Source organism: Temnothorax longispinosus, chromosome 7 (assembly GCF_030848805.1).
Source record: "Temnothorax longispinosus isolate EJ_2023e chromosome 7, Tlon_JGU_v1, whole genome shotgun sequence".
Lineage (NCBI taxonomy): Eukaryota > Metazoa > Arthropoda > Insecta > Hymenoptera > Formicidae > Temnothorax > Temnothorax longispinosus.
This window is the reverse complement of record NC_092364.1, coordinates 20,130,934-20,143,218: the sequence shown is the minus strand read 5'-3', so window position 1 is coordinate 20,143,218 and position 12,285 is coordinate 20,130,934. Positions and strand designations below refer to the sequence as shown.

Sequence of the window (12,285 nt, the reverse complement as noted above, 5' to 3'; positions counted from 1 at the left end):
CCTGCACGAACCGCGTTACTTATTACTTATGCAAGTATAATTAATGTATTACGATATAATTAAAAAATTATATTTCAGAAAAAGACCGTTAAATGTCACGTATTTATCGAAAAAAACATTAAATTGAAAATGCTGTTTTATTATACACTTTATACTATTGTGCAAAAATAAGAAAATTTTTACGCGCAAAACACTTGATATTGCTCTGTATTGATTTTTATTGTAGTTCAATTAATTGAAAAGTGTCTGATTATTAATAATAATTCTTATTCTTTATGGCAATAAAGACGTCACTTTTGATATAATTTTATTTATTTTGTTGATTATCGTTTATTTCTTTATTCAATATTAACATTTAATATATTAAACTAATCTGGCTAATTGACAGAGATTACCTTACTCATTAGAAATCATCATCCGAATGCCTTTCTATCTTACTGGCGGATCGCTTTTCTTGAGCGGCTTTGAGATTGTAATTGCCTATATCTGTTGGACCCATGGAATTTAGAAGATCTTCGTCGTCATCATCGTCAAGATCACCGTCGATCAATAAATCGCTATCGCTATCCAGCGAGCCATCACTGTCATTCGATTCCTGAATCGTACCTCTTTGCCGTCCAGACATGCTACCGTAAATGCGCCGCTGGGTATATTGCATCTTTGACGCTCTTCCAGTGCCTGGAAAACATTTTTAATTTGTTATTCCAAAGAAGCGTGGAAAAACTTATTTCCTTCACATGCCTGTCTATGACACCTTCAAATATTTTATTGATTTTCAAATAATTATCAAAATTATGATATCATATAGCGTGCGAATTATTTATTATTATTATTTTCTATTATAAAAATTGTTACTTGGTTTGACACGGGCGGATCGACCAGATTTTTCTGCCGCTGTGGCCGCCGGATTTGTAAGAGGAGTAACTAGAGGCTCCTGAAGATTCGTGGCAAATATAGAATCGTTCCCTTCCATCATGCTTTCGAAGTTCGTATCCTCAGCTCTCATTTGTTCCAGTTGTTTCTTCGTTGCAGCTTGCCTGCAATTAAGATTAATAATATTATATAATTATATCATATAATTTTTTTTATACGTTATTTGTGATTACATGTATCTTTGTATCTTGTTTTTATATTTTTATGTCGATAAATACCGTCTTTCGAATCTTTCTTGTTCCATCTTAGCCGTGTCTTCATACAAGTGTTCGAGATATGCTAGATACCGGAATTTCTGTAAATAGTCATCGTACAAAGCTCTGAGCTCGACTTCGAGCTTCTCGAATTCCTCCATGAATGCTGGACGAACTTTCTTCAACGTATGGAGTCTCTTTTGATTCCTATCGAGCTCCGTCTTCCGTCTCTCAATTCTCGTGTCCAAGTTTTGTTCTGTATCCTTCAAAGATAAATTACATTCGTTAATTAATAAAATTACTATTGCAATCGTAAACATTTTGAGAATAGTCAAGCGAGCAATTTAAATTTTAAACACCCAAGAACGGCAAGAACTATTTTATTAGATGGAAAATTTTTACCCTGACATTATCGATCTGCTTCTTCGTTTCGTCGATCTCTTTACGCGTGTTTTCAATTACGTCTTTTAAAGCCACTTCTATTTCCGAAGTGTCAAATTGCCTCGCGATTTTCGTATTGCGAACCTCTCGAAGTTCCACTTCTCGGCCGAGTAAGTCGAAGAGGGTCGCTCCGTTGATGGTTAACTGGCTCGCCAGCTGCCGAGTTGTTTTCAGCTCGTTAATTTTATCGGATATGTCGAAATTCACCGCGTTCTGATTACTGCTCGATTGATTCTGCTCGGCGTTGCTACTGCTCTGAGCGTCGTACAGCAGCGCGGCTATCTTCAACATCTCCTTCACCGCATAACCGTCGGCTTGATACAACTTCTTTGTGTTTAACTTTACATTTGTCTTCAACGCCTGGAATGTAGAGAATTACGAGTGTTACCCGTTATTATGAAAAACTCTCTTCAATTACCTCTTAATATTATAAAGTAAGCAAAATCTATCAAAAATAGATTTTATAGGATATCCGCTACAAATTTTGTAAAATAAGAAATATAACAGTCTTTTAACAGAATACAACGACAGATTGCAGGGGAACCGTACAGAATCTACCATTTCGTAATTATTTGTTTTATTTAAATAATTACGGGATGATAAATTCTACTCAATTTCTGCTAACATCATGTTGATAGGTTCCTACTGACAGAATACGAGCTTAATGCAGATGCAGCTGATATCAATCTGTCGCAATATTCTACTTGAATCCGGCGAGCTGCAAATTTTTACTTACCAGATGGTTCAGAGTAATGAAAAAAATAAACAATAAAATGTAATTTTATTGAACAACTTAACAGAGCTGATAAGAGAGATTTAGCTGTTTTTTTTAAATTATGTTATTACACTATATATTAAAATAATTTACCATGAATTCAGCGACACTACGTATCAGTGCCACACGTTGGTCCTCATTATCATGATCGCTATGTATATCAACATCTGGATCGAATCGTTTCACCAGCCAAACCAGAATCTCCGCGACCAGGGGAAAATTCGGCACGCGAAAATTCGCAAGGGAAATCAACCTCGGATAACCCAGCACCCTCATTATCTCCGTGAAATCTACACAGGCAGGCGAAAAGAAGATAAATCGCATCACAGTTTCGTTTTACATCGTATGTTTGCATTAATAATAATTTTATATACGCACTGCGTAAATCACGGTAGGACATTTTCGCGACAAAAAGCTGAAACTCCTTCGCTGTCGAATGTAGTCGAGGCAGGCTTTCACAACCGACACTGCCTATGTTTTCTTATTCGCGGCATTCACGTTGCCATAGAAACCATCAGTATAATTACGAGTAAGAATGTAGGCAATCAACTTTTAATCATTGACGCACCGTATACTTGTGCAAAAAGCGAGTATTAGCATTAGGAAAATAAACTTCCCTACATCATTTAAATTTGTTCCAAACCATTCTTTTTTATTTTCAACGAAGCAAAAGTTGCAGTCTGTCCCAATTGCATGACTTGTGCTATCAATGTATTCAGTAGATTGAGTAGATATAAAAAAAAAAGTCCAAATCGTGATTTTCCATGTGTGCAACGTAAAAGAAGTTATCACAAGAGTATCCCAATATTCTTAATACAAATTGATCAAAGAGTTCGATTCCAATTTGCTCTCCAATAATCATTCTAATTCAACATCAGAGTTATCTTTTATCTCATACATTATAGATTATTCAAAAATTCATAGTATATGATACATAAGTATATTTTATTTTATTTATATAGCTCATTCTTACGTACAACTATACAGTATTTGAATCAGTAACTTAAATAATTTAATAACTAAATTGATTTAAAACTCAGCCGCGGGGACTCGTCTGCTTTGCTTGAGATGGGAATGAGCTCTCTTTTCGTGTAGCCTCTCCCTAGCAGCTCTCAACAGATTTTTCCTCTTCTTCTCTTCCGATTCGGGCGACGGTTGCGGCGGTGCCACAAGAGTGGCTCTTATCATCGCTCTTAGTTTTTCAAGAGCGTCCGCCAAATTTAAGTGCTGGGATCTCGTTAAATCCGACTTGATTATTAAGTAACCGTCTTTGTTTATCCTGTTTTTGTTCTGAAACAACAATTTTACGTTTGAATCCATCGCAAGCCACTCGATGCTACCAAAGTTGTCGACGGAGATACGTTTAACTGTTATTTACAACTTTAACTGACTAACTTAGACTAATGCAAATTTCATTTATATGTACAATTCTACTCACTTGTTCCGCTAACTTCGTTCGAATTTCCTCCGACAACCAGGTAGCACTGGCTACCTGGAATCTCAGGTCCACCTTGGTATTCACGCAGTTCACGTTCTGCCCTCCCGGTCCGCTGCTACCACTGTACGTTATCTGCACCTTGTCCATGGGTATGTAACCACTGAATTTCGCTCCAGGATTTGGTACCTGAGAATAAACAAGCAATAAATCATTCCGTTCGGTCAACAGTTATGAGGTTATGTTAGTCAAGACACAGCAATTAATTACAAATAGTAATAAAAGCGATATGTGAGCACAGTTAACTCTATTTATTAATATTTTCAAGTAGATCGGTATGCACTAACGAAAGTTGGAGTGTGCAGCTTCAGTTTGCTCTCCGGATAAAACTTCTCCAGGGACAAAGCGCTCTTAAAGCCGGAAGCTCTAAGACTGTACGACGTCTTCTGATTCCTAACGTTGCTTCGTAAAATTCTCAAACACTGTCTCGTGACGAGATTCATTTTGATTTTTATCTCTATTACTCTTCGATGGAAGTAACTTTCGAAGGTATATGTTTTGGTTACGAGGACATAACCAAGCACGTCACACAGCCGCGTTGCCGACACTCGACAGTGGCGGTCGATGCGTCGATGGCTCGATAATCGATCGTGCGGCGCGTTTTCGAGACACGCCTCGACTTTTGAAATTCGAACGATATACCGTCGCAAAATTCCCGCGCGGAAGAAAATTTCTAAGAATAACGAAAAATCCAAGAAACGCCAAAATCCGCCGAAGTCGGATAATATTATCAAGATAATATTTATTTTTCAGGCATTTTCTGAGCAAAAAGGCGGCAGAAAATCGTTATTTTTCTTTTCGCGCCAGCTGAACTGCGAAATGTCCCATTTCGGTAATCGGAATGATCGGCCGCCGGCTTTCGCGGTCGCGCGGAGACCTTTAACAGTCTCATTGTTGTGCATACGCTTTAAGTATTGGCGCAACAGCGGTTTTGCAAGCGGCGGATTGCGGCACGGAGCGCATTCTGAAAATCATGGTAATAATCGACGCCGGAGCCTCGCGCGATCCACCGCAAGGACACGGAACTCCGCGACTGTGGCACTGCCGTTTTTCCTTTTTTTTTTGTCCCCTCTTCTTTTCCCGGCGAAATACTGTGACGAGGCCACCTCGCTCTTCGCCTCGGGTTAACGCTCCGACGACGCCGCGAAAACCGTCAACGACCGTCGCCTCGCGTCGCACTTTTATACGATATTTATCAGAGGAAAAGTGAAAACGGATCGGCGTCAGATAAGTTCTTACGACGTTGTGTGGATGAGATGCGATAAATATTAATTCTTCGACACGTCATCGATATTAGGAGAGAGGTAAAAATACCGATATTCTGGCTTTAACATAAGTACTTTTAATAAATTTGAAATTATAAATTAGAGCAAATAATATTTACATAACATAATATAATATAGTATATATTATAATATATATATCTAATATAATACAAATAAAAATATACTATACTCTCTTTTTATATTAATTTATATCTACATATGTAAAGATCGATATAATCTGAATTACATCATTACACCGTATTACAAATATTTAAGTTTTATTAATTTTCTTAAGAGCACGTCATTGTTTTCTTTGCTCGGTTACTCGTGGCTTATACGACGAGGCTCGAGCTCGCCACGTAATTTCAATAAAATTTTGCCAAGTCAAAAATCCCAGTTCCTCGTGACGTAACATAATTAAATAAGGCGCTCGTTATTTACTCGTTATTTAGTCATTATTACATTACGAAACCCGGCGTTACCGATTTGTGCACGCGCGCGCGCAAATGTTTTCCGATTAATTCAGCGGAACATGTTGCACGCCTTACACGCGCAAGGGTGCCTGCATTTTTTTTTACATAATATATCGGATCTTAATTCCGCGGGTGACGCAACGCCATCGCATCGCGTCGTATCCCATTCGCGTAAGATTTCCCGCACACACACACGCCGTTAGATAACGGGATGGTCGTCGTTGTTTCGCCGTCGTGTACGAACAACAGAGATAAGTACGCCGCGCGATGCACGATTCCGTGCGAGAGCTAGGAAGAGAAGGATTAGCGGATTGCACAATTTGTCGCGTGATCGTAGCCGAATGGAACGTGTGCTTTAACCGTATATATATGTATTATGGCTGCTAGTTAGTATATCCATCCGAGATCTATGCAGATGCGCGATCCGCGAGCAGTTATCCCTCGTTTGCACCATCGGCTCTGTTTTCCAACAGATTTGTAGACAGGGATAAACGGAAGATTTAGACGTAAAATTATATTATTTGTTCGATATTTATAATTTTATTATCGCGTGTCTGGTCGAGTCACGTTTCAATTCTGATTCATATTTTAACCCTTAAATGCCACCCGGGTCCAGAGGACCCCAGACCCTTTACAATTATATATTTTCAAATGTTTCCGCCAAAAATAGAGCTCATGCTCCCTCTGATGATAGTTGAGTGATTGAACTACCAGTGTGTACACTTAGCAGTACTCAGTTTACTTAATTTTTTATACTATGTTGAAATTGAAATTTTAACAATATAAGCATTTTATTCTCTTTTCTAGACCTTGAACAACATTGAAAAAAATTTTCATAACTAAAGATAAAAAAATCAATGAATAAGGAGACATTTTTATGCTGGGGTCTTTTAGACCCCTCATTTACGAGATTCTTGAGAGGTGTGGCATTTAAGGGTTAATATCTCAATATAAAAAATTAATCTGGTGAAGCCTAACAAAGTAAAGTTTTGAAATCAATTTCAAGAAACAAATTTTAACTGACTTCAAAGAAAGTTCTAAGACGTGGAGAAAATTTTAATAAACCTTCTGTAATGTTATATTAACTTTGAAGTCGCACACTCATATATCTGTATTTTTTAAATCTTATTTTATTTTTACGTTAGAACTTAACATGACATTGATCTTATTTTAAATTACCGTTTTTTTTAAAGTTTAAAAATTGTAAATTAATTAGTTTTATCTGAAAGTTAATGTTTGCTAGTTTCACGTTGTATAATTTTTTTTTAAACGCGAAGAGAAAAATTGGGTTGTAGAAAGTTAACTCTTAAGAAAATGATATCATTGCATTCACGAGAGAGTATGCAAAAATAGTAATGATTAAGTTCTGGGTAACTGGTTGTCATCTCTTTCGGCCGAGGTGTACAGCTTAGATCCGGTTCCGCGAGCGGAACACGTGAGCCGCCGCCGCGCCGCCGCCGCCGCCTCCTCGCCTGCATAATTAATTATGAAAATACCGGCAAAATGCCGGCAAAGACGCGTCGGCTTGTGTACCAGGAATACGCGCGCATCATACAGTTAATTAGAATAGGATGCAACGGGATCATTAATTCATCCGGCATTCTCCCGCTGACAATGTATCGGGAAACTCAGAAGTCATTTGCATGAGAGCGCATGTCGCCGTGATATGCCATCGCGGGAATCGTAAACGGGCGGTTTTACCCAGCTGCTGACGCGAGTAACGTGACTGCTACCCGTCCAGCAACGTCCAGTAACGAGACTTGCTAATGTCCGCGCGCGATTAGGACTTCGTGGTACATCATCAGCTCTCGCCTATCCTTCGAATCTAATTAGTCGCGTTTTCTCGTCGAATTGACGCGATCGCGCGGATGAGCTAACAAGAATGTAATTCCGAAGATACAAATTTTATGCACAATAGCTTGTGGTAATTTCCGCAATATAAATCTTACCGCAATGATAAGAACGAAAGAAATTATAATGTAATGACACCTATATTTATGATAATAATTATTATCGGATATAAGAATATATTTCGTCCGAACCTGATAATTTCATCAAGTGAAACGTTTAATATTTATTTCCTCAAATTTCGCAAAGCAGTTGTCTAACGTCTTTATACGTTCTCAGACAACTGTTACATCCTTGGTTGATAAGGTTCTTGAGATATAATTTACAACTATAAGTTTTGTGCACGCGCTTCTCCTCCTCGGTGACTTGATGTACGGCACAGCCGTGGCCTCGCGAGCGTCGTAGAAACGATTTCGGAATTGAAGACGAGATAGCGCACGTAAAAACTATTCCACGACCTCTCTCTCTCTCTCTCTCTCTCTCTCTCTCTCTCTCTCTTTCTCTCTCTCTCTCTCTATCGTTGCCGCAACGATACTTTCTCTTGCAATGACGGAACGCATATATTTATAGAGAACTCGTACGCGGCATGTAAACGGGGAGCCGCACAGCCGATAAACGTGTTGCGGCTGTTTGACATTTCTGCGACAAGTTTGCGGGGAGCAAACAAATTTAATTGTGGTTCGGAAGTTTAGCTTGTACAGTAATAAGGTCGGGAAAAGATTAGCTTGCAATAAAAGCTGCCTTCCACCTGAAAATGGTAACTGCATAAGACGATATATGTACAAATTATTTTTACGCAAAAATAATTTAAAAAGAAGTTTAAAGTTATGATAAATTAATTTAAAAAAATAAATATTATTGTATCTTTGTGTACCGTCTCTTATGTGACTTAGAATTTGGGTGTGAAATCACAATAGAGTCACAGAAAAATAAAATAAATTATTAATTAAATGCATGTATAAGTATCTTCAAAAGTTTCTTTTTAAGATTTAGGTCTGTCTCGATAATACATGGCTAATTAAATTGATTGCATATCTATTTTTCAGCAATTAATTTTTGACTTAATAATGCGTACATTTTTAAATAGTTGTTATATATTTGGCGTGTCTTTTTACCTTTATGGAGTCGTTTTATAAAATTTATTTTTATGTAGTAAATAATGTTATAAAGATAATAATAGTGTAATAATAAAAAAACAACAAACTTTTAAAAATTAGCATAAGTATATATAAAATTAAGCATAATTCTACTCTCGCGCGCGCGGATGATAACTTAAAATATCACGAGTTATTTTCATATTATATAATTTTACATAGTATATTATAATCACGTAATATTGTATTATATAATCATATAATACTTATATAATCATATATTTTTATCAACTCCAGCTTATAATCTAACAATTTTAATGTTTTCATAATCCATGCACTATGATTATATAATCTTTTTATCTCTTAATAAATATCTTTGACAAATAAATTTATTTGCAATATCTGAGTCTTTCAACTGCTTAATTAAATTATGGTAAACATTTAAACATATCCATGAACGAGAAAACAAAATGAAACGTGTTCTACATAAGAAATTGCTCCCAGCTGTCAAATACGCATGACAAAAGTTTTACAAACCCTATATCTTTGAAATCTCGGAAAATTTAACAACGTTACCAGCGAGAGGGCCATTTTCGCCATAAAGAATCTCATACATCCTACGATGCATTAGGTAACGTCGGGTCATCAGGCGTGGGTTCAAATCATGACGAATATTCCCTTCGTGCGCCGATAAATATTAGTTATATCTTGACATTAAGGCGACTTTTGCCCCCCGCGCACTTTTTCCAATTTATTTACGGGTTAAGACATCGATCTTTCCTCAAATTATAGGCGGCGAACGATGATTAGGATAACATCGAGAGAAAAAACGCCCGACCGAAAACAACGGCGTGAGACACCGGCGCGGCGCGACGGCATTCAATATGATAATGCTTTCGAAAATCTTCCGTCTCGTTTCTTTGAATCCGATGAATTTTGCATTTAAGTGCACGGGATCTTATTATAGTAGAATCACCGTCTTTTTGAGGAATATAGGAGGCTTAAAAGGGATTCCGAGAAGCTGAACACTTATTCCACGAAATCCGGAATTAGTTTTACGATTTTTATAGCGCCGCAATAAATCTTCGTACCTTCCTCGAATTTAGATTCAAGACAAGAAGGAGGAAGGATGGAATCCGTCTTGATGACAAAAGAAAAAAATTTGCAAATTTTATTTTGTCTTTACGATTTTTATATGACCGACTTTTTTAAAGTCACACGGATTTTCTTTCGTAAAAATTCCATGTAGCTATATCAAAAAGAGAACATCCGGATACTGTTCTTTTTTTTTTTTTTTTTTTTTTTTTTAGAATGTGAAGGATAATCGGTTACGTCGGTGGAATGCCCCGATATTATTCGGAGTTTCGAGGTAGCTCCGAATAATGCGTCATCGCTATATATTTGACGCATTGTTCACAGCTAGATCCTGCAAGTGCCTTCGTACTAGTGCTTGCGATCATGTGTGTCGTGACTGTCAAGGCTGTTAGCGTTACATTATAATGTCGTCTGATACGTGCGCGTAGACGTATGTAAAATATTATTTGTTCGAGAAGCGCACGGTGACTTGAACGCGATTATGTTAAGCCGCAAGGACGCAGAAAAACGTCATACTTTAATCCTACGCAAGATAAGATACGATATTTTGGCGCTACGAGATATTTGGCTATAATCTCTTAATAATCTCTCAATCTCAAACTCCCCGAGTTTTGTGATAAAAAAGTGTGACAAAATTACTATTATACTAATTACTATTAAATTATAAAAACTTACATTTTATAAAATTTCCTAATGTATAACGAATTTTAGTTTGTTAGCAAGATCTTTATTTCAGAACGATGCATATTTTAGAGAGTTTATATATAATTGTATCCTCTTTTTGTTACATAATAAAAAGCCTTTAATTTTTATGTGCCTCTTTCTTCTAAATATTAATGCAATATCTTCAAATTATCTTACATTGCAGCAAAAATCAGAAGATCCTTCCACATGACTAATTTCTTCTGCACTTGAGGTAAATGCAAACCACTGATACCCTTGAATCTTCAAGAATATTACAACCTCGAGAATTTAAATAAAATTTGTATTTGGCATATACGGCAGAGAGACCATGATTTTTTTTTAAAGAAATATGTTCAATGACGTGACGCGAGTAATGTTCATTGCACTGCGTTAAATACTTCATATGTGTTATCATATTTCTCATTCGATTATAAGAAAACTCCCGTTCATTAAATATCGTAACTTTTAAAGCATTAAAATGTTTTATTAAGAGTTAATTAAATATTCGTTCTTAGCAATTAATGCAGTTGCACTTGATTGAGTTACATTAAATATCTGGTCGTTATATTAACACATGAAAATAAATCTATAACAATATCTTACTTTTTTCGTTAATAAAACGATTGAAATAATGATGTTTTATATCTTTCATCGGCTAAACAGCAAGACATCTTTAACATTCGTCACAATTTATTTAAAGGAGTTGCTAATTTCTTTTTATAAAATCTTTAAGGCCCAATTGTGCTATAAACAATGAGAAGGAAGGAAACGAAAGGATGCTACATATTATTTTTTTTATATATGGAGTTACAATTTGCGGGTAATGCGCCTTGATGCGTCCCGTTACAATCATTTTCCTAGGCAAGGTTTTAAACGTATGCGCATCAGGAAACTATTGCAACTCGGCTGACAAAATTGGACGGATTCATCATTATTCAGCATCTATCTGGTATCTACCTTGCATCCGTTTCATAGAATTCGATAAAAAAGAAATCTCGGAAATTGCACATTGAGAACAAGAAGAAAAACACCCATTGAACTACAGAGTGTAACGAGATACAATAATGAAAAGAAAATAATGGAAAGGTCAGGAGATAAGCGGGGAAGCCGCGAGGAAGCGCGAGGAATGAGAGGAGCAGAGGAGCGATAACGAGCGTGCGACGGCGGGAATATGCGAATTAACTCTCATCCTTTCATTCTATTATATGTCGCGCGTCGCATGTAGCAATGCAGCACGAGGCGCCCGGTGCATTACGAAGCGTATCTCGATAATCATTATAACCGACCGATCCTACGGAATGACAAGAACGCCGTCTCTCTTCTCCTCTCTTTTGCAGCTGCATCTCCCGCGCGCTTGCATCACCTGCGCGAGCATCAGATGCTCCCCGTTGATCCTACGTCGCCGGTGTATATCTAATGAGCCTAGTATCACCATGAGAAGCATCGGCATTGACTAATACGCGCGTATAAAAAAAACCGGCATCTCTTCTCAAAAAAGAAGAAAATTACAAAAATATAAATTTTTTAAATTAAACAAAAGTAGATCGTTTTCTCTGGTATAATTTTCTCGTAGTCGCGTGAAATTGTAAACGTGTATCTTTTTCTTAGTAAATACTGAATCGACTTTAATAAATTTTGTTTAATCTGTTCAGGAATAAATAGACTACGATTTCAAAGTGTGATTTTAAAAAAATTTTAGTTTTATTAAAAATTAAAAGCGATTAAAGTTGCAAAAGGCTAACTTTCTTGAAACCATAATTAAGATACAAAAAGGTCTTAATTATTTGGAAAAAAGCACTGATATAATAAAATATTGCCAATTATATGAGAAGAATAAAAAAAAAGAATAATTCAAGTATATTGACACAATCATAAAAAAAAGGAACATATAAAGATAGACAGTTTTGTCCTACGATTTCGCAGCTGCATCCTTAAGGTTGCTGTCAGTTATAGAGTTAAATGCTCATTTTGCGATGGCAATGAGTAAG

The 12,285-nt window shown here is 36.6% G+C and overlaps 2 protein-coding genes across 2 annotated transcripts; both read right to left on the bottom strand.

Annotated features, from left to right (window-relative positions):
* Window positions 1–302: 302 nt before the first annotated feature.
* Window positions 303–2,865, bottom strand: Cluap1 (clusterin associated protein 1). The gene is made up of 6 exons (XM_071782606.1): window positions 2,722–2,865; window positions 2,437–2,633; window positions 1,530–1,928; window positions 1,152–1,390; window positions 856–1,037; window positions 303–678 (listed from the first exon to the last, which is right to left on the bottom strand). The coding sequence occupies exons 1-6, from the start codon at window positions 2,741–2,743 to the stop codon at window positions 404–406; spliced, it is 1,314 nt and encodes a 437-aa protein (XP_071638707.1). The 5' UTR covers window positions 2,744–2,865; the 3' UTR covers window positions 303–403.
* A 404-nt stretch (window positions 2,866–3,269) lies between these two features.
* Window positions 3,270–4,393, bottom strand: LOC139815590 (large ribosomal subunit protein mL62). Its single transcript, XM_071782607.1, has 3 exons — window positions 4,126–4,393; window positions 3,782–3,967; window positions 3,270–3,633 (listed from the first exon to the last, which is right to left on the bottom strand). The coding sequence occupies exons 1-3, from the start codon at window positions 4,279–4,281 to the stop codon at window positions 3,373–3,375; spliced, it is 603 nt and encodes a 200-aa protein (XP_071638708.1). The 5' UTR covers window positions 4,282–4,393; the 3' UTR covers window positions 3,270–3,372.
* Window positions 4,394–12,285: the final 7,892 nt, after the last annotated feature.

Bases quoted from the DNA above. Each gene is read 5' to 3' on its own strand.
- Cluap1 (XM_071782606.1), bottom strand. From the start codon at position 2,743: ATGTCCTACCGTGATTTACGCA. The intron at 1,391-1,529 runs GTAAAAATTTTC...TTATCTTTGAAG, and splicing joins AGCAGATCGATAATGTCAGG to GATACAGAACAAAACTTGGA. The intron at 679-855 runs GTAACAATTTTT...AATGTTTTCCAG, and splicing joins ATCCGCCCGTGTCAAACCAA to GCACTGGAAGAGCGTCAAAG.
- LOC139815590 (XM_071782607.1), bottom strand. From the start codon at position 4,281: ATGAATCTCGTCACGAGACAGTGTTTGAGAATTTTACGAAGCAACGTT. The intron at 3,968-4,125 runs GTTAGTGCATAC...GTTTATTCTCAG, and splicing joins AGCTGCACACTCCAACTTTC to GTACCAAATCCTGGAGCGAA. The intron at 3,634-3,781 runs GTGAGTAGAATT...TTGTTGTTTCAG, and splicing joins GAACGAAGTTAGCGGAACAA to AACAAAAACAGGATAAACAA.